The 23,180-nt window shown below is 36.7% G+C and overlaps 1 protein-coding gene across 2 annotated transcripts in view; it reads left to right on the plus strand.

Moving 5' to 3' along the window:
- NEDD4 (NEDD4 E3 ubiquitin protein ligase) overlaps nucleotides 1-23,180 on the plus strand; it is a 115,542-nt gene that overhangs the window by 14,170 nt on the left and 78,192 nt on the right. Inside the window, exons 2-6 of one of the 2 annotated variants that reach the window (XM_072962361.1) lie at nucleotides 104-177; nucleotides 2,900-2,986; nucleotides 5,798-5,876; nucleotides 5,980-6,018; nucleotides 23,012-23,065. In XM_072962361.1, the coding sequence (XP_072818462.1) occupies nucleotides 104-177; nucleotides 2,900-2,986; nucleotides 5,798-5,876; nucleotides 5,980-6,018; nucleotides 23,012-23,065 (333 nt within the window). The remainder of the gene's footprint in view (nucleotides 1-103; nucleotides 178-2,899; nucleotides 2,987-5,797; nucleotides 5,877-5,979; nucleotides 6,019-23,011; nucleotides 23,066-23,180) is intronic. The other variant, XM_072962362.1, reaches the window with a different exon arrangement.

Raw genomic sequence — 23,180 nt, forward strand, 5'->3', positions numbered from 1 at the left:
TGATTAATTTTAATGTCCTGATTACCTTATTTGGTATATATATTTAAAGTCTTAAATAAGTTATAAGTTACATGAAAATAAAATATAAATTTTTGCATTTTAGGAAAATTCCCGAATTGTGAGAGTAAAAGTTATTGCTGGAATAGGCCTTGCCAAGAAGGATATCTTGGGAGCTAGGTAAGTTTGGCAAGTTCGGTTGTAATTTTAAAACTTTGCATTTGTTAATTAGTTTTTTCTAAATTTTGGGTAGATGAACAATTGAATAATATTATTAGTAAACTGTTATATGAGGTAGAATAATGTTTCCAGTTAGTTTACTAAATTCCTTGATATCTGAAATACTGAGTTTGTGAAATTAGACAAAAGTATAACTTAGAGTGGTAGTTGTAAGATACACTCTTAAGTTCTATTTCTGGGAAGAAGTAAAATTCTAACAGACTAACCATTGAGCAGATAGCAACCATAAACTCTGAACATATTACAAAAGGCAGCAACTGAAATGCAGTAGGGGGTGAACAGAGCAGGTGTAGTCTAGTGAAGAGTCCATGTTTGGAGGGGAAGTTGCACTGACTGAGCCCCCAGTTTTATTAATTAGTCTGAGGCCACACGGAATCAGAACATGGAAAAAGTATAATATTCATGGTCTGGGAAATCAGAAGACTTAGTCTGAAGACAGCATGACAAAGTCGGGGATTCTGGAAGGGAAAGAACCAGAGAGGAGATTCTCACACTATGTCTGGCATTTCTTGCCGACTGTGAATCACACATGTGATAGCAAATTCAAAGCAACTCAGCTAAAGACAAAAGATTTGAACCGAGATCAGGGTTGCTGCCCAATAAACAGAGTCTGTGGCTCTTATCTAAATAAGACAATTAATTGCATGATAAAATAAAATATAAAACAAACACTCATCAAAGAGAAAGTACAGAATCCAAAGTCTCTACAACTTAACATTTATCATATCTAAGATATAATCCAAAACTATATAATCTGCTTAAAAACCAGGAGAATGAAACACATTCTCAATAGAGAAAAGAAAATATGCTTATAATAAGTCAAAGGATAGAAAATCTCAGGAATGGAAATAGAAACCATAAAAAATGAAAATTCTAAAACTGGACAATAGAATATTTGAAATTAAAATTCTTAGATGAAATTAACAGCAGGATGGAGATGAAGAGGAAAATTAATTGAACTTAAATCAATAAAGTTATTCCCTAGTTGGAGATGAGAGAGAAACAAAAGATTTAAAATATTTTTTTAAGTGAGAGCCTCAGGGACTTACGATAATATCACACAGTGTAACATACACGTAATTGGAATCCTAGAGATAGAGGAGAGAGAATGAGGCAAAACATTGTTTGAAGACATAATGGCCACATTTTTCTCCCAAATATGTATATAGTATCATAAAACACCAAGCAGGTTAAACACCAGGGTGAACATATTGAGGCACGTAATAGTCAAGCTGTTGAAAGCCAAGTATAAAGAAAAATTCTTGTAGAAGAAACTCAGAAAATGACAAATTACACACAAGGGACCTATAATTCAATTGAGTACTGACTTCTCACCAGAAACTGTAGAGGCCAGAAGAAAATGGAACAATAGAATAAAAACTGTCGGTCTAAAATTCTCTGCTAAATTCAGTGAAAGTGTTCTTCAGGATGATGACAAAATAACAACATTTTTAGATAAAAGAAAATGATAAGACTTTATCATTGGCAGACCTACACTATAATAAAAGATAAAGGTCATTCTCCCAGCCAAAGAGCCTAGATACCAGATGTATCAAATGGAAACTCAGATCCTCAGAAAGGAATGAGAGCATCAGAAATGGTTAATATCTGGGAACATACAAAAGGCTTTTTACTCTTTTCATCATTATTTTAAAAAAACAAAAGCCTATTTATATCACAACTTATAACATTGTCTTGTAGGATTTATATTATATGTAGATGGAATGCATATAACCACTGTAGTGTACAGGACAGGGCTGGGTGTGGGTTATGAACCATTTTTAGTAGAATGATACTATATTAAGTGTAAGTGGAATAAAGTAAGGGTGTATATTGTAATACATAGATAAACCACTAAAAAATAATGTAAAGAAGTATAGATTAAAAACCAATAGAAATTTAAAACTGAAATTCTTGATAAAATAAAATAATTAAACAAAACACCTGGAAAAGAAGAATGAGCGCTCAAAAAAGAAAGAGAGAGAAAGGGGAGAGGGAAGAATAGAAAACAAATAATAATTTGAAAGACCCAGATCTGATGATGTCAATAATTACATTAAACATTAATGGACTAAGGTAAATATGAGGTAGAAGTTATTATAAAAAAGAAGACCCAAGTAAATGCTGTCTGTAAATGATGCACTTAAAAGACAAAGACACAGTTAAGCTGAAGGAAAAGGAATGCAAAGAAATAACCATGCAAACAGTAAGCATATGAAGACGTGGATATTTTCATAGATTCCAACACAAAAAAATTATTTCGAAGTATTTCATAATAATATAAGAATAAATTCATCTGGAAGATAAAAAATCAAATTTGTACCTGCTAACAGAACTTTAAAATATATGATGCAAAACTGACAGAATTAAAGGGAGAGAGAAAAAATTCCACAATCATAGGTGGAGGCCTTAACAGCTCTCTCCCAGAAGTTAATAAAACAACTAAATGAAAAAAATCAACGAAAACAGAAAGTTGGACAATGTTATGAACTAAAACACGTTCTTCTCAGGTGCACGTGGTAAATTCGTATTGTTTATCAATTGCTGCACAACCATAATTACCACAAATGTAGCCACTTAAAAGAACACACATTTGTTATCTCATAGTTTCTGTTGGTCAGAAGTCATCGTTTAACTAGCTCCTTTGCTTCCTCTGCTTTAGAAGCTGCAGTCACGTATTGGCCAGGGCTGTTGTCTCGTCTGAAGCTTATCTGCGGAAGCATACTCTTCCAAGCTCACAGAGTTGTTGGTAATATTCGTTTCCTTGCAGGCTGCTAGATTGAGGGCTTCAGTTTCTTAATGGCTGTCAGCCAGAGGCCACCCTAAGTTCCTTGCCACATGGTCTTCTCCATATGGTAGCTCACAGGCTAGCAGCTTGCTTCTTCAAAGCTGTCAAAGGAGAGAGTGTCTCCTAGCATGGTTGTGTTACAATCTTTTGTAATGTGACTATTTTGTCACTTGTGCTGTCATGTATTGGTTAAAATACATAGTCCTTCCCACATTAAGAGAAGGCGAACACCGTTAAAAGCATGAACATTAGGAGGTGGGGATAAAAGGAGCTTTCTTGAAAAAAAAAAAAAGGAGCTACCTAGAGCCTGTCTGCTATATTATGCTGGGCCAGAAAATGGTAAATCAAACAAATGCAAAATTTACATTCTTTTCAAGAGTGTTTGGTACATTTACCAATACAGACCATGTGTAGGGCCGTAGGACAAGTCCCAAGAATTTTGAAAAGACTGAAGTCATATGGAAATGTTCTCTGATAACAATGGATTTAAGTTAGCAACCAGGAACATTAAGATATCTAGAAAACCCCCAAATATTTGAGAATAAAACAATAAAATTATAAACAATCTATAGGTCAAAGAAAAAATCATAAGATAAATTAGAAAATATTTTGAACTGAATGAAAATTAATATTTAGCAATCTCAAAATTTGTGGGATTCAGCTAACATAGTATTTAGAGGAAAATTTATAGTTTTAAAATGCTTAACTTAGAAAAAGAGTAAGATCTAAATGAATGATTTGAGTTCTGAAATTAAGAAATTAGAAAAAGAAGAGCAAATTAATTCCAAAGTAAGTAGAAGGAAAACAATAATAATGATAAGGGCAGAAATTAATGACATAGAAAATGAACAGCAATAGAAATCGTTGAAACTGAACACTTGTTCCTTGAAGGAATCAATAAAAATTTTAAACTTTTAACTAGACTGATGAAAAGCAAAAGAGAGAAGGTGCAGATTACCAAGTGGGAATAAAAGCAGGGACATGGCTGTAGATCCTGTAGAAATGAAAAAGACAAAAAAGGAACACGGTGCATGACTTCTGCCAGTAAAGAGTCATGCACAACTTAGATGAAGTAGACAAAATCTCTCAAGGACAGAAATTACCAAAATTAATCATAGAAGAAATAGAAAATTTGAATAACCCTATATTGAACAATATATAGCAACAATATATGACCAGGTGGGATTTTTCCTATGAATGCAAGGTTTGTTCAACATTTGAAAAATATCAATCACTGTAACTCATTATATTAATATAGAAGAGAAGAAAAAGTACATGATCATTTCAGTAGGTTTAGAAAGTGCATTTGACAAAATTCAACACCCTTTTATGATGAACACTCTCAGCAAACTAATAATAAAATACAAGGTTGGTTTAACATCTGAAAATTAATCAATGTAATTTACCGTATCAATAGAATAAAAGAAAAAGCTGATCATTTCAATAAATGCAGGAAAAGCATCTGACAAAATTCAGCACCCATTTTCATGAAAAAAACTCTTAGCAAACTAGAGACAGATGGGAGTTCTCGACCTGATTAAGGTTTTCTCTGAGGAAAACAGTAGCTGACATCATACCCAATGATGACAGTCTGAATGCTTTCTACTTAAACTCAGTAATAAGAAAGATTGTCTGCTTTCACATGCAGTTCAACACTGTACTGAATGTCCTAGCCATGTAATAATATGGCAAGGAAAAGAAATAAAAATAATACAGACTGAAAAGGTAGTAAACTGTTTTTATTTTTAAACAATCTGATCATATACTTAGAAAACCCTAAGGAATCTTCAGTGAAGCTGCTGAAACTACAAGACCACAAGATACAAAGTCAATGTACCAAAATTAGTTGTATTTTTACATCCTATCAACCAATTAACACTTGGGAAATGATTTTTTAAAATCTCTGTTTACAGTCGTGTAAAAATAAAAAACTTAGAAATAAATTTAACTAAATATTTTTAAGAACTGTACACTAAAAATTACAAAACATTGCTGGGGGAAATTGGAGATCTGAATCAATGGATTAAATAAGCCATGTTCATGGATCGGAAGATTCATTATTGTCAGAGTTGTATTTCTCTCTTTTTGAGTAGATTTGGCACAATCCCAATCAAAATCCCAGCATGCTGTTTTTGAGAAATAGATAAGCTGATTCCAGTATTTTTACAGAAAGTCTAAGGACATAGAATAGTGAAAACAATTTTGAGAAAGAAAAACAAAATTGGAGAGCTTACGCTACCTAATTTCAAGAATTTCTGTGCAGCTATAGGTATTCAAGACAGTCGCATTGGCTTAAGAACAGTTATATTGTTCAATGGACTAGAATAAAGAGTGTAGAAATATATACACACACACATACACACATACGTGGTCACTTGCTTTCAGCATTAAGGTAATTCAAGAGAAAGAGTAGTCTTTCCAGTACCTGGTGTTAGGACAGCTGGTTATCTGGATGGAACACAATGAGACTTTTTCCTTACCACACGTAGTATCGAAAATTAATGAGAGCCAAAATTAATAAACTTCTAGAAGAAGACATAGGAGAAAATCTTTGCTCTACTGGGTTATACAAAAATTTCTTTTTAATTTTAGCTTTTTAACAAGGTACAAAAATGACTGTAATTACTTACCCCTGCCTAAGGAACCCTTACTTTTAAGTGTAGGAAATAATTTGTAGAAATTGTTAACAGGGAAGATTCTTTGATTTTTATAGTTTGAGTAACCTGAGTTTGGGAATAAGCAACAATTAACTTCTTTTTTTAATTTTAACAGTGATCCTTATGTGAGAGTGACATTGTATGACCCAATGAATGGAATTTTTACAAGTGTGCAAACGAAAACCATTAAAAAGGTTAGACTCAGCACTATTCAAAACAATTTTAAATATACTATGTTTTATTTTTATGTAGCAAAATATTTAAAAATTTAGTTATACTATATTTATTGTCTTTTAGACTTTGAATCCAAAATGGAATGAAGAAATATTATTCAGAGTAAGTATGCGTTTTATTTCATTCAAACAGCTAAGATTTTTTTTCTCAGTAGGTTAGAATGATAACTTCTCACCTATATTCTACAAGGTATCTTATAAGAATTTGTAAAAATTTTAAAGAGTTAAATATAAGTATCCCCACGATGACATGGCCCTGGTACCATTTATCTTATAATGAAAAACATATGTAAGGTAATGAAGAGGTAAAGGATGAATGTAAACCTGGAATTATCTTATTCTAATTGAATTCTGATCAGAGACGATCTTATTCCAGTTTTGCAGTTTTTGGTGTTTTACTTAAAGGTGATGCATTCTTTGTCTCTCCAGTCATTTATTAAATACACTGATCGAGAAAAGAGATGATGAGGGTCTACCAAGAGGATACATTTCTTCTTGTGCACCCTTCATTCACATGCTGCCTTCCCCCTACCTCCACCTACCTCACTGTCCCAGAAGAGCAAGCTCCAATCAGCACTTATCTCAGGTTCCCAGGAGGGCCCTGAATCTGACAGTGTGTCCTTGTGCCCGTCTGTCAGAGTCCTTACCGAAGCCAGAGGCAGCACCCTACCAGCATTGGTAGAGACAGATATCAGTAATCTCTCCTTCTCTGCTGGATTATTCCCATTTGAACATTCCATCCTTTGACGTCCTTGACCTCATTTTTCCCTTTAGCTGTTGACTCGCTTCTCTTTTCACCTGAATAACCAACATTCTTAAAAGAGTTGCCTGCCCCTGTCATTTCTACTTCTCACTCTAGTCTCCTATCAGCATCACTTGATGAAACTGCTCTCACTAAGGTCCCCAGTGACCTCCACGGTGCCACGTTTATCTCGTCTCATCTTCCTCATGCTTGCAGCAGCATCTGACAGAGCTGACCCTTCCTGGAACACCAGCCTCTCAGGAGGCTTCTCTGGTGCCACACTTGATTTCAGTCAGGGAAACAGAAGCCACTCTTCTGTATTCCACATTGGAAGGATTTTTGTTTGTTTGTTTTGTTTTAATAAAGTGAATTGAAGGGAAGAAGTTGCTGAAGCAAATGTTTGAGAAGCTGTTCCTGAAGATCCAGACAACGGCACCAACTAGAGAGCTTCCGGTCTCTCTTGTTTAGAGAAGGGTCTCCCTCACTCTGCTTAGTGTGGCATAGAAACAGCATTTGAAATCAGTTTGGGAATTTTGGATTCTTGAGGAAAGAGTATTGAGTCAACTGGATAGTCATGTGAAGAAAAATGAAGCTAAATTTCTGGTTTATACTCACATTTAGAGTAAACTTCAAGTTCGATAACCTCTGACTTTGATTGCTTCTGTGGCACAAGTATTGCTTGGAGAGAGTTTTTAAAGTGGTTGAGTTTTTTTTTTTTATTTATACTTATGTTATTATTATACTCTTTTTTTTTTTGCATTTGTCTTAGAAATGTGTGTTTTCAATGTATGGGAGGTTTTTTTGGTACCCTTCACTATTTTCTTTTTTTTGAATATCATTATTTGACACATGTAAAATAATGTTTAGTCATAAAAGGGTTAGATGTTTGTCTTGTTCCCAATTTTAATGGGAATGCATCTAGCCTTTTTCCATTAAACATGGCTTTTTATTATTATCACATTAAAGACATATTCAGGTGTTATAAATTGTCTCGAGTGTTTAAAAAAATTAACACTTCCAGTTTTATCCATGATGCAGCAAGAGGGCCTTGAACTTAACCCAGTGCTGTAAACAACTGTAAAGCTGTTAAGGATTTTAGTAGGACCCAGAGCTCCCCCTATATATATATATATAATTCAAAATATATCCAGAATGATTTTACATACTACAAATCATGAAAATATGACCAATTCTCAAAAGAAAAGACAATCAACAAATGCCAATCCTAAGGTGATACAGACTTTGGAACTATTAGTAAAACCCTTAAAACCCTCCTTTATTAAAGGAGTTATTATAACTATTACAACCATGCTTCATGACAAAGATAAAAGAATCTTGAAATGAATGGGAAGATAGGCTTTCTCAGCAGAGAAATAAAACCTACAAAAAAAGAATGAAATCAAAATTTTCAAACTTAAGAATATAGTATCTGAAAATTAACCTGATAATAACTGAATGGAGATATCAGTGAATTTGAAGATAATCAGTGGATGTTATTTCATCCAAAGAAAAGAAAAACATGATTGGAAAAAGTTAGTAGTGCCTTAGGGACCTGTAGACAATGTTAAAAGAGTCTAATATTTGGGTCATTTGAAGTCTGAGGAGAAGAGAAAAAAAGACATTGGTGGAGAAAAGTACTTGAAGAAATAATAGGCTAAAACTTCTAAATTTATTGAAATACATGCATTTACAGATTAAAGAAGTTCAGTGAAACCCAAAGAAAGTATATGCAAAGAAAACCATGCTCAACACATTATAATCAGATTGCTGAAACCAAAGATAAAGAAAAGATATTGAAAGCAGCCAGGGAAGATGACACATTATGTATAGGACAACAGTGATTCAAATAACTATGGGTTTCTCATCAGAAACTGTGATGAAACAGCATGACTAAGGTAGCAAAGAAAAAAAAGGACAGTCAATTCAGAATTCTATAACAAGAGTATCCTTTGAAAATGACAGTGTAATAAAGGTATTTTAAGCTGAGGGAAAATAAGAGAATTATACATGGAGAACTAAATACTGTTCTCTCAGTAATTGGTTAAAATAAGTAGACAAAAAACTGAGTAAAGGTATAGACGTCTTGAACAACGTAATCAAATCAGCTTTATCTAATTGACGTTTATGGACTGTCTACCCAACAACAGCAGAACACGTAGGCTTTAAAATTGCACATGGAATGTTTACTGAATAAACTGGGTCAAAACTCATACCTCAACAATTTTAGAAGAATAGAAATCATGCAAAATATGGTCTCTGACTATAATGGAATTAAATTAGGAATTAGTAACACAAAAATATCTGAAAAATCCCCAAATATTTGGAAGTTGAACAGCATACTTCTAAATAATCTATGCATCAAATCAGAATTCTCAAGGGGAATTAGAAAATATTCTAACAGAATGAAATAAAAATACAACATCAACATAGAGGACACTAATGAACTCATCTACAAAACAGAAACAGACTCCCAGACATAGTAAACAATCTTATGGTTACTGGGGGAAAGGGTGGGGGAAGGGATAAATTTGGAAGTTTGAGATTTGCAAATGTTTGCCACTATATATAAAAATAGATTAGAAAAAAAAATTTCTTCTGTATAGCGCAGGAAACTATAGTCAGTATCTTTTAATAACCTTTAATAAAAAGTATGAAAATGAGTTTATGTATGTATATGCATGACTGGGACATTGTGCTATACACTAGAAATTGATACATTGTAACTGTACTTCAATTTAAAAAAACCACAACATCAGAATTGGTAGGATGCAGCTAAATCAGTGCTTAGAGAAAAATATATATCATTAAATTATATTAGGGGAAAAAAAGGTCTTGAAGCATTAATCTAAGGTTCCATCTTGAGAAACTGGAAAGTAGGATCATTACAGAACCAACAAACATTAAATGGATAATAATGGATACCATAAACAATTCTGTGCCCATGAATTCAATAACTTAGATGAAGTGGATCAATTCCTTTAAAGACACATACTACCAAAACTTTAATAAGAAATGAAAAGTTCTGAAGAGTTACCTGAAAAGTTCTATATCTCTTAAAGAAATTGCATTTGAAGTTAAAAACCATCCAACAAAGAAACCTTGAACCCAGATAGTTCCACTGTTAAATTCTACCATGCATTTAAGGAAAAAATAATTTCAATTCTACACAATGTCTTACTGAAACTAGAAGAGGAGGGAACATTTCCCAGTTCATTCATGAGGCCAGCACTACTCTTGATACCAAAAACTATATGAGGAAATAAAACTACAGACCATTAACCCTCATGATCGTAGCCATTTTGTGGTTAGTTTACTAAACTGAGCCCCTTCCATTCTGAAAGTTTCAGTAATTTGTCCTGAAATTACTTATAGACCTGGGTTTGCCTTTCCTGTTTGCAGAACCTCAGCCAGCACGATTATCTGGGGGCTTTCAGAATATGAGTTCCGTAGGGATAGAAACCCATGCAGAATTTTCCTCCCAGGGGACCCAGTTCACAGAGGAGGAGGTACAGGAATGAGCTCATGACCATTGTATCCATTAGTCACGTCATCTCCCACACCATCCAGAAGCGGGTAGCCTCACAGCTGAAGCACCATGAGGCTGTGTTCACAACAGAAAGTATACATGGCCCAGGAACTAAGGAATAGAAGTGGGAGAGACCCCACTTACCATCAGTTCCAAAGACCCACTGCAGGACTGTGTCGCTGGAACTCTGGGCTCTGCTGAGCTAAATAAAGGTCCAAGTCCCCAGAGGGAACACAGCTTCCTAGGCTACATATTAAGGATCTCGTTGAACCACAGTCTATAGCTGCTGCCCAGGACTCTGAACTCCTTGTTTCCAGGAACCAACAGGTGATTAAGGCTGTTACCTGGTTTCTCCAGGGACCAGACTGGAGAATTCAAAGAACATATTATAGAAACCGTTCTCGTGTCCTTTAGGTCTTTAGTGGTGGTACTAATCTCTAACATTCCTACTAGGTTGCAATATTTTTGTTTGTTTCTTAAATAGCCTTATTAAGATATAGTTAATATAGCATACAATTATAACCCGAAGTGTGCAGTTCAGTGGTTTTTAGTATATTCACAGAGTTGTGCAACCATCACCAAAATCAATTTTAGAACATTTACATCACCCCAAAAAGAAACCCCATACCCACCATCTGTCATTCCTCCTTTTCCCCCAGTATCTGCCCCACTTCCCAGGCAACCACCAACCTACTTTGTCTCTTAAAGAGATTTGCCTATTTTGGACATTTCACATAAAAGGTGTGATCCTTTGTGTCTGGCTTCTTTTCACCAAGCATAATGTATGTTTTCAAGGTTCAACTGTGTTATAATGTATGTATCAGTACTTAATTTCTTTTTATTGCCAAATAATATTCCATTATTTGCATAACCATACTTTATCCATACATCAGTTGGACATCTGAATTGTTTCCACTTTTTAACTATTACGAATAATGGTGCTGTGAATATTTGCATACAAGTTTTTGTGTGCGACCTCTATTTTCATTTTGGGGGGTTATATACCTAGAGGTGGGATTGCTGGATCCTACGAGGAACTGCCAAACTTTTTCAAAGTGACTTTACCATTTTACATTCCCACCAACAGAGTGTGAGAGTTCTCACTTCGCTACATCATTGGCAACTCGTTATTATCTGACTTTTTATCATAGCTCTTCTAGTGGGTGTGAAATGGTATCTTACTGTGGTTTTGATCTGCATTTCCCTGATGACTAACGATGTTGATCATCTTTTCATGAACTTATTGGCCAGTCGTATATCTTCTTTGTAGAAATAACTATTGAGATCCTTTGTGCATTTTATAATTGGGTTGCTTGTCTTTTTGTTACTGAGTTGTCATAGTTCTTTATATTTCTAGATACAAGTGCCTTGTCAGATACAAAATTTGCAAAAATCTCTCCCATTCTTTGGGTTGTCTTTTGACTTTATTGACAGTGTCCTTTGAAGGCACAAAAGTTTTTAATTTGAATGATGTTCAGTTTCTCTTTTCTTTTGTTCCTTGTGCTTTGCTAGAGTATCTAATCAATATTGTTTTAGATTTACTGTCTTGACCAGAGGGAGGACGGTTCCAGAGGCTTGCACTTTGCCTTCTCACTATGATAGCACCTATCCCACCAGCCATGGACTCACTGTGGTGGTAGTAGTGAGGAGATCCAGCTTCTGGTATGTCAGCCCCAACTGCACAGTTGAAAACCAGGGAAGTGACTACTGGGTGGATCCACAGAGCTAATGAACTCAATGTAGGCTGAACTTTAGCCAGGACTCCATTTGTTATCTGATCCCTGTAAATCTTTGCTTTTACTATGGAAGCCGTGATGATGCTTTGGCTTTCTGTTTCCAACAGTCCTCAGTATATCTGATTATTCTTTTCCCCCAGTATACAATTGCCCAAGTAAATGGCCATAGTCCTTTTGGAGGAGGAAGGAAGGAGTCATTACAATATACACTTCCTGCAGTGATGTAGACAGAGTCCTTCCTCCTAAGGACTAGGTTACTTCTTCAGTCAGTGGGTTTGGGATCTGCAAATTGGCTCCGGTTGGGGAACTAGACGAGGGGTTATTTTTAAATTGGGGCAATTGTCCGAAGCCACCTGCCTCTTCCTTCCTCCTTCTTACAGTAGATGTTAAGCTGCACTTTTGTTGGCCACCTGCCCGTTTTGCCCCTAGGGGTGCCATGCTCTGCACTCTGCAGGTCAGGTCAGCTTCATGCCCGTCTGACCTGGCTGGTCATTACAGTAACTGTAGCCTCCTTGATTCCGGCAGTGAAACGCCACTGCCTGGCCTCCATTACCGGAGAAGCGTAGGATCATCCCCGTGGCTATTAAGGAGCCCAGCTCTGTGACCACTTCTCCTGCCATCAGTCGTGGCAGGTGGAAGAGAGCCAGCACTGCACTTCTTGGTGATGCTGCTGCCCCTGTCACCAACACATGCCTGGTGACTGTGTTTCATGCTGTCCTCTCGGCCCAGTCATGGAATGTAAGCATCTGGCAGGGATTTTGGCCTCATATAATATATAAATATATATATATATATTTTTAATTCCATCATGCCAACTTCGCTTGGCCTTTTTATTCCTCCCCCTGCTGTATGCCAGGGCAACTCAGGCATTTTGACGTGGCTCATTATTTTTTCAGGCTTCTAGGAGCCACTCTAGCAGCAGGTTTGCCTCATCTCATAGGGTTCTTGACCGGATGTTCAATCCTTTGTACTGAGAAAGTGCCCTCAAGTCAATGAATTCTTGCTTATCTAGTCTTATGTTTCTACCTCTTTGATCAAGCGTCATAGTCCCAGGGGTATTCCTCTGGCTCCAGCCAGAACATGCTATTTAATTCTTGAAGCTTCTTCCAGATGCAGTCTCTTTCATCCTATATCAGGCCCAGCTGGGTTATAATGGGATTTGACACTGGTTATTATCTTGATAACCAGGAGAGAAGAAGGGGCAACTCCTGAGAAGGGAGTGCAGGGAGCAGCCTCTGCAGTGTCTTCCTGCACGGGGGATGTGCTCGCTCTTCTTACGGAGGGGTGGGGCTGCTTGACTTTGCAAGCTCTGAGGGTTCAGAGCTCTGTGGAACCAGAATTCTCAGGAGCATCCACCCAGATCCTCCGGTCCCACCTGTCAGGGTCCCAGGCTTTCCCAGCCAGGCCCTGACATGAATGTAGTAGACCCGCAGTGACTGAGCATTTAAATGTCTCTGAGCTCTGCAGCCGTGTCACCTCTGATTCTGCTCATCAGTTTTGTCCTCTTTTCCACTTTAGGAGGTGCAGGTTTCTTTATAAGCTACCAAAGAGGCCCTCTGTCTCTCAGATTTGACCCTTAGCCATTTGTTAATTGCCCTTAATTTCTCGGTGTCTCTCTGCAAGTCATTAATACAGCACAGTGATAACTAGCCAACTTCATTGTCCTTGTAGGCATTGTTCTTCCCTTACCTTTCAACTGCCTTAAACATCAAACTGGCAAGGGTGTCCCCTCCACCAGGGCATTCATTTTCCCAGGACACCACCGGAGAAATCTATAGGAACTGGACCACCATCTTATGTCAGAGACTGACTCTCTGTGTCCCACATTCTGCTAAGGATGGGGAGATCCTTGCCAGCTGAGTGAGCATGGGCTGGTCCTGAGCCCCACTACTTGTGCCATCTGTGTTGGTTTGGGCCCTCTTAGAAACAGACACCAAGATGGAATGAGATATGCAGGAGGTTTATTGGGGAAGCACCTGTGAAGGTCAGACAGGAAGGACACAGATGGGGAGAGCCTTCTCATCATGATGCAGGCTTAAGACCTGTGCAGGAAGAGGGGTGAAAAGTTTGGGTAGGAAGAGCCTCACACTGCAGCACGGTGCTGAGAAAGTCCCATCCAGGTGGATGGAGAGTTTCCCAGCAAAGGTTGTCTGTTAGAGAAGTCTTGTGTTGGGCAAGAATGGCCAGGCTCTAGAACCCTTGCTGTGCCCAGTCTTTGAGAGCAAGCAAAGAGAACCCAACGGGTAGATTCAAAGGTGCGTGGTCAGTGGGGGCTGCCAGTCAACTCTGTAAATTCTCTGGGAAGAGATCTGAAAGTGATCCAAGTGGCTCGACTCTGTCTGTTGTAATTGTGATATTTAAGGTGCCTATTGTAATCCTTAGAGCCACCATGAAGAAATTAAAATGAAAAATTATAGGTAAAAGTCTAATAAAGAGAATAAAATGGAATACCAAGAAATACTTGATTAGTAATTCTTTAAAAGACAAAAGGGAAGAAACGAGGAATAAAACATCGAAAATAAATAGATAATAGCAAACCGTCTCAATAATTACAAAAAAAAAAAAGCAAGATTCAACTATAGGCTGTTCACTTGGAGTATAGAGATACAGACAGGTGAAAAGTAAAAGTGCAGGAAAAGGTAGGCTATACACGCACTAAGCCAAACAAAACAAAACCCTGATGTGGCTGTAATATCATTAGATGAAATAGACTTCAGAATGAAGAGTATTACCAGAGAGATTTCATGATTATTAAAGCACTTATTCATCAGAAAGACATACAGTCCTGTGTATACACCTGATGAAAGAACTTCAAGATTATGAAGCAAAAATGGACAGAACTAAATGGAGAAATACATAAATCCAGAATAATTGAAGATTTTATCACTTCTCTCTCAGAAATTGCTAAAACTAGACCAAAAAAAAAAAGCCAATAAGTACATAAAAGATTTGAACAGCACTATCAACTTAACCTATTTCATGTATAGAACACTGTATCTGATACAGCATACCTCAGAGACATTACAAATTCAGACCACTGTAATAAAGCTTGTACCATAATAAAGTGACTCAGATGAAGTTTTTGGTTTCTCAGTAAATATAGAAGTTATATTTACACTATACGATTATGCTATACTTAACAAAGGGTGCGGTAGCTTTATGTCTAAAAAAACTATGCATACCTTAATAAAAAATATTGCTAAAAATGCTAACCATCATCGGAGCCTTCAGCAACTCCTAATCTTGCAATAGTAACATCAGAGATCACTGATCACAGATCACCAGAACAAATATAATAATAATGAAAAAGTGTGAAATATTGTGAGAATTGCTAAATGGGACATAGAGACATGAAGTGAGCAAATGCTTTTGGAAAAATGGCACTAATATACTTGCTCAACACAGGTTTGCCCCAAACCTTCAATTTGTAAAAAATTGCAAAATCTTTGAAACACAGTTAAACAAAGTATGCCTGTACCTGAAGAATATCTATTCTTTTTAACATTGATAGAAAACAAACTTATGGTTACTGGAGGGACGGGAGTGGGAAAGGATAAACTGGGAGTCTGAGATTTGCAGATACTGACTCGTATACATAAAATAGATAAACAAGTTTATACTGTATAGCATAGGGAACTATATCTTGTAGTAGCTCATGGTGAAAAAGAATATGAAAACAAATGTATGTACATTCATGTGCGACTGAAACATTGTGCTGTACACCAGAAATTGACACAACATTGTAAACTGACTATACTTCAATTAAAAAAAAAGAACAATTTTTGGCATTGAAACATTCCCTAAGATAGACCATCTATTGGGCCGTAAAACAAGTCTGAGTACATTTAAAAGACATTCAACAGAGTATGTTCTCTGATTACAGTAGACTTTGAATAGGATTCTGGAATGTGTATCTGGGAAATACATGTGTATATCTGGGTATATCAGTATATCAGGAAAATACACAAATATTTGGAAATTAAACGTTTTAAATAAGCCATGCGTCAAAAAGGGAATCATGAGGAAAATTATAAATCATTTTCACTGGTAATGAAAGTGTAACGTATCAGAATATGGGGTGAGTTAATTCATTGCTTGGAGAGAAATTTACATCTTTAAATGCTTATGTACAAAAGAAAAAGTACTTAAAATCAATTATCTGTTTCTACCTTAAGCAAAAAATAAAAAAGTAGAGGGAAGGAGTATGGAAATCAGTAAAATAGAAAATGAATGAAGAGAGAAACTAAAGGTGGTTCTTTGACAAGATTAATAAAATGGATGTACCACAGCTAACCCAAATAAGAGAGAGAGAAAACTCAAATGGCCAATATCAGTAATGAAAGGAACATCAAAATATGGGTAGAAAGAGATAATGTGGATATCTGTTAGAGGAATTAAAATTGCAATTGAAATTGTAAAAAATTTTTAATTTAAAATTGTAATAAAAAACCTTCCCATTATTTTTATGATCTTAATTTCCTATTAGAAAGGATATTTGAAAGTCAGTACTGCTCTTGAATTGGAGCTGTTACCACAAAAATAAGAAAGAAGGTCATTTGTAAATGATAAACCAGGCTCAGAACGCTATTGCCTTTTATTCATTGTTTCTTTTTCTATAGCTTCACTATTACCAAATGTTCTAGACAGTATTACTTTATTCTGGGATCATAGACTGCAATCAGAAATTTGCAAATTTATTGCAGTGGTAGCTAGATAAATTTGTGTGAATCAATGCTAATTCATCACAGCTGGATATAGAACTGGAAACACAAGGTGATTTAGTACTTGCTATACAAAGGACATAATTATATGTGGGCTCCTGTTTTCTTCTTTGTCATTTTTATCATTATTTATACGTAGCACAAAATGTTTTCAATTGAATGTATTCACATAAAAATGTCTGTTGAGATATTACAGTAAAAACTTGGGTATTGGGCATTCAGCCAAATGGAAATTGTGGCCAGGTGTTGAAGGGAACCTTTATCTCATTGAGAAAACATGAGGTTCAATGAAAGTTTTGGGAGGAGAACTATTATTGGTGGATTAACAAACAGGGAAGACTCCAAATTGAAGTTCATGCTCAATAGCACACGATAGTAAAATTTGCGCTCAAGGTTGCTCACATGAGACCAAGGGAGGCAAGTTAACAGGAGGGGAAAAGTTCGACACATTAGGTGTGAAATACACATTATATGCTCTGAGAATCAGCATCGTGTATGAGCATCTGGAAAAGATCGCCCACTCCATTCCCTGTATACCCATGGTGCTCCTTTTGTATCTTGAGTATTCATACATGTTTTATTTCCATAATGTTTATATATGTTCATGTATGTATTAGTGTTATGTTACAGAAACAACATAACTTGTACACCATGGATACTTTTATAAAGAGAAATAAAAATCAGCCATAATTTAATCTCCATTAAACCATCACTGATTGTGTGATTTTCTGGTATTTTTTCCTAAGTGTTTTTATTCATGTATGTATACTTCCCCACCTCCTTACACATGCAAAAAATTGGTGTGGTATTTTTCTCTACTTATTCCCCAGTCACTTAACTAATGCTTCTTGTTGGAGTGGGCAGGGCAGGGAGGGTGATATGGCTCAGTGGTAGAGCACATGCTTTAGCATGCACAAGGTCCTAGGTTCAATCCCTGGTACCTCCATTAAAAAAAAAAAAAGAATTAAGAGAGGGTTGTTGGTCTCACCCTAGGCCACCATGGCACCAGTGGAAAAGATGTCAACCTACCCATCAACTGTGGCTTAAGTTACTTGATAAAGTATGGTACCCCTAAAAATGTGTAGAATGGTTAGCTAATGCTTGTGACTGTGAGGCCATCGTCCCTACCCTCAGTGAAGCTTACTGTCTACTGTGGGCCCCTATGAACTAGTCTCTCAAAGTAATTGCCAGTGTGCTGAGCCTTGTAAAGGGGAAAACACTGGGTGCTAAGGAGTGAATCTGAGGGGATGTTAGAGAATTTGTGGGGTGTGAGGTACTTAGGGAAGGCCATTCTGAAGTGTATCATTGAGGATGCTTTCAGCTTCAAGACTTAAAGTGACAACTAAAGCTGGCTTGAACAATAGGCACATTGATTATCTGTCCTCGCAAGCTTTGTAGCAGAAAGGGGGTGGCCGCAGCAGCTGAACGGTCGTGTTGAACCCAGCCTCTCGGGGATCCTCTGGGCTTTCTCTCCACGGTCACGAGAAGCTTGCAGCAGTTCCAGATGACATAGCCTCCCATGATGAGGTAGAAAAGGGGGAGTTTCTCCTACATGTCTCTTTCAAAAAGTGAAGAACCCTTTTCCTAAAGTTTCCCTGAGAGACCTTTTTTCATATCTCTTGGGCCAGAATTGTGTTGTGTGTGTATTTCTAACCCAGTCATTGGTAAGAAGAATAGAATTACCCGGAGGCTTAGATGAGTCAGAAGTCAATCCCGGGAGTGGTGAGCAGCTGCCTGTAAGCCTGACACACATCATCATCCAATATTTGAATAAAGTCAGTATTCTGTTAGCTAGGGGAAAGGATGGGATGCCCCATTAGCAAAGCACTAAGTAACTTATGGTTTAGCCACGTAATAAAATCCTCATCAGCTGTTTAAAAAGAGACAGACATATGTGTATTGATAGGATGTTAGTGTCAAAACATTAAATAAAGGAACAAAGGTACAGAACACTGCGTATGTGATGCACCTATTTATGTAAAAACAGAACAGCTCTCTTGTTTGCTGGTATTTGCAGAAAATACTTCTGGAAGGACCTGAGAAACCGTTCACACTATTTTTCCTGAGGGTAGGAAAAGGGTGAGAGATTTATGATTCACTGTACTGTATATCTTTTTTACTGTTTGGGTTTTTCTTCCATGGCTGTGTATCTATAATTTATATTTGTTGATTAGAAATAACTAACTGTGTAGAGAAACAATGTAGAAAGACATAAAACATGTAAATAAAATGCCAAGTTATTTTTTATTTATACGGTGCTTTATGCTTGTGAAAATACTTATCTGGTTCATTTACTTTTTTATGCAGGTTTTATTTTAAAATCTACTTAACACATATGTCCACACAAAATCTTGTACAGGAATGTTCATAGCATCATTACCCGTTATAGTCAAAAAGTAGAAACAATCCATATGGCCATCAACAAATGGATGGATAAACAGAAGAGGGTATATACATACAATGGGATATTATTCAGTTATAAAAAGAAATGTGAGGAGGACATAGATCAAGTGGTAGAGCGTGTGCTTAGCATGCACGAGGTCCTGGGTTCAATCCCCCGTACCTCCATAAAAAAACAATAATTAAAGTAAATAAACCTAACTACCTCCCCCCCAAGGAAAAAAAAGTTAAAAAAGACATGAAGTACTGATACATGCTACAACATGGGTGAACCTCAAAAACATTATGCAAAGTAAAAGAAGCCAGCTACAAAAAGCCACATATTGTAAGATTCCACTTATGTTAAATGCAATAGGCAAATCTATAGAGACAAAAAAATAGATTAGATGTTGCCTGAATTGAGGCAGTTGAGGTGAGATTAGGAGGGACTGCTAAAGGGCCTGGGGTTTCTTTTTGAGGTGATGAAAATGTTCTAAAATTGTGATGGTGGTTGCACACTCTGTGAATGCACTAAAAACCAGTGAATTGTACATTTTCAATGGGTCATTTACATGGTATGTACATTATATCTCAATAAAACTAAATTTTTAGGGTGCCTGAACTTTTTTTTTTCCTGCAGGCACCAGCAGAATTTCCAGGAACATTTCTTCAGGTTCTTTACGAACACCATAGAATAAATTGACATTTATCAGTACCTTTGTTCTTCTTTGAAAACTTGGTTACCCTGCTGGCAAGTTGTGTTTTCTCTACTCTTTTATGCATTTATGGACTTAACATACTTTTCAAAAAGCTTATTGCCAGAATTTTTATTTTTGTTTCTTCTGCTTTCATCCTATAAATATGACCCTGTAAACTCAGGGTTTTGTGACCATAGCTTTACTCCTATTTTTAATAAATTAAAAAAAATCTCATCAGAGAATTCACACGTAGCTTGAAAATGAGATCGTATGAAGGGGCTTGTAATGGAAAGCAGCCGACTCTGGGGCTCCATACTCTCCCCTGCATCCTCACTTCCCAGAAGGAACCACAGTTTAACTGCTCCTATTTGTCATTCTGGTCATTATTCCCATTCTGTGGAATAGCTCACACATCCACGTCCCAAAATGAGTTCCACATATGACAGATAGGTAGACAGCCAATTTACGTATGGCCAGTAGACGACCACTGGTTCCCATCAGCTCTGAAAATTTTTGTGTGAATAATTTCTTTAATGATTTCCTTCCCTCCGTGTTATCGTTCGAGGAGCCCAGCCAGGTGCAGGGTTATTGAGGCTGATTGTTCTCTTTCTCAGTCAGAATTCCTCAGGTGAACCGCAGAACCCAGAAGTTGATTAGAGTGACATTTTCCTCACATAGTCCAAGGACAGTCTCATGCAGTTGCTGTCCTGGATATATAGGAGATAAATCAATAGATAACATACAGTAAATGTCTTAGGACAGGAGTCAGCAAAAATGTTTATAAAGGTCTAGGTAGTAAATATTGTAGGTGTCACAGGCCGGGGACAAAAATTGAGGCTATGTTGTGGATACTTAGATATCTGTTTAAAATGTAACCATTTTAAAATGGAAAAAAAATACTCTTTTGTGCTGTTTAAGTAAGCAGGTGCCTGGCTGGATTTGGCCCATAAGCTGTAGCTTACTCACCCTCTGTTTTAGGGCATTAGGGCTTAATTCTTTCACTGAATCTGTTCAGAAAATCCTCTTTTTATGTTCTCTCATATTTGTCTTCAGCTTAGCTTTTTGTTCTACATTTTGGGAGATTTCTGCAAATTTACCTTAAATTGCTTTTATTTGAATTCAACTGCCATTTTTAGTTGCAATGCCACTGCTTTGTTCTCTGGTTGTCTTTTTTTTTTAATAGTGTCCTGTTTTTGCTTTATGGTTGCAAGACTTTCCCAGATGTCTATAAGGATACTCCTTACCGCTTTAAAAAGTGTTTTCTTTTCTTTCCTAAGTATCTCTCATCGCTTCGTGCCTGAGTTACTAGGGCCACAGTCCCCTGTGGACTCCAGGCGCTTTCTCTAGTCCAATTCATCTTGTGTATCACTGACAAAATAATATGAGATAGGAGCTATGTCATGTTATTTTTTTCCTTTAAAAGCTTTATTTTCTTCCCTACTAGTCAAATCTTAATTCCTTTTCTGGATATCAGTGCCCTCGGCCTGGCTCTACCCTAACTAACAGAATTTTTTTTTACCATTTTCTAATACAAAAATGTTCTTACCAGCCTAATCTTCTTAGCTCATGCTCATTCTGCCCCCGTGCCTTTGCTCCTGTGATGTCTTGCTGTGAATGCTCTCTATACCTTCTTACTCAAATTCTTCCCACCTTTCAAGTCTTAGCTCAAGTGTCATCTCCTCCCCAAAACTCCCTCTACATCTTCTTAGAGCAGATTGTTGTCTTACACTCTTCTGCTAGCCCCATGGCGTCCAGCCCTTGAGTGGGGCTTCCAACCTCATGGTTGCTCCCTGATCACCATGTGACAGGAGCGGTGCCAGCTGTCCTGACCAAGTTGCACGCAGGAAAAAGAAATGCAGAGGACAAAAGGGACACCTCTCCCAGCTGTGTCAGCCGCATTTCAAGAGCTCTCCCAGTAGTCGCATCTGATGACTGCCTCTAGGTTGGCCTCTCTGGTCGCCCCTAGGTGCGAGGGAACCCCTTTAGGGAGTCGTATTGAGAGTCTCAATGTCGAACGAGTCCAGAGGGCACTGTTCACATAGAAGACAGTACATAAAATAGAATGGAGTGTTCCAGAATTTGATCTGGGTGATGATAGCACAGTATACATGTATGAAAAATCATCAAGCTGTATATTTAAGGTTAGTAAACTTTATACTTTACTGAACTTATATAATACTTCATTTTTAAAAAAGCCCACCCCCCACAGAGTTATACAGTGGACCCCAGACCCATCGCTGCAGGTAAAATTAGAATTATGTCCTCAGAAGGACATCAGGGAGAGTGGGCATTGGGTTAAGTACCTAAATATCTTTGTCACACATAGAGGACGTTTATCTGAAGGCTATTGATATTTTTGACAGGTAAACCAAAGTTTTGAGATATCTCAGTGTTTAATGTAGTATATTTATCATAGGGAAAGTATCAACTTAAATGTGGGAATATTTTATAAATCATCTGAACTTCTGGTATAAAAAATTAGTAAAGATTTTCTTTGTGTTTGATATTTAGTAGATATTTAACTTGATGTTGAAACATTTCAGCAAAAATTAAAGCATTGGCTTTGAAAAATAGCATGCTGCATGTTAACTGTTACTCTTGCTGTAAGACATAAACAGTAAGTGAAAACTCAGTGTATACTTTATGACTGCTTGTGTACTTTATATAGAATGGTTTTATCAAGTCAGTACTGAAAGGATTCAGAACACTAGTTTCCATAAAATCAACATCCGCTTTGGGTAGTTCTAACCTGATAAATAAAAAGTGAGTACATAAAATCGATAATAAGTTAAAATCTAATCTATATTTTAAGTGCTTGCAGATATTTAATTTCTTGAAAATTTATCTTACTTTCTTTTATTCTATTTTAGAAAAAATGGAAGAATAAGCAACCAATTTGTTGTTATGGTAAAACTATTAGGAAATGAGTGACACGTGACTGGCCTGGGCTTTTGTATTAAGTATTTCGTGTGATGTAAAATACATTGTAAATAACAGGAATTAGGAAATGGCAGCATTTTCAAGCATTTATTTCTCAGTTTCTGTGGGTTGATGTTCACTTGTTTTTTTGTTGTTTGTTTTCTTTTAATTTTTATTAAAGTACAGTTGATTTACAATGATGGATTCGTTTGTGATATTCAGCAAAGTGATTCAGTTGTGTATATGTGTGTGTGTGTGTGTGTATATATATATACTTTTTCAGATTCTTTGCCACTACAGGTTATTTTATAAGATATTGAATATAGTTCTGATATTCACTTGTTTTTAAAGAAAGGTTGTGTTTTCCTTACTTAGGTCCACCCGCAGGAGCACCGACTTCTTTTTGAAGTGTTTGATGAAAATCGATTGGTAAGTTAACATTGTATGAGTGTGAATTGTTTAGCAAGGGTGTGTAGTTCAGTAGAACAGCAAGGAAAAGTGGGCTGGGCACCTGTGAGGTGAGGGGTGCTTTGGGGCTGGTTAT

The sequence above is a fragment of the Vicugna pacos genome, chromosome 6, assembly GCF_048564905.1.
Source record: "Vicugna pacos chromosome 6, VicPac4, whole genome shotgun sequence".
In the NCBI taxonomy this organism is placed as follows: domain Eukaryota; kingdom Metazoa; phylum Chordata; class Mammalia; order Artiodactyla; family Camelidae; genus Vicugna; species Vicugna pacos.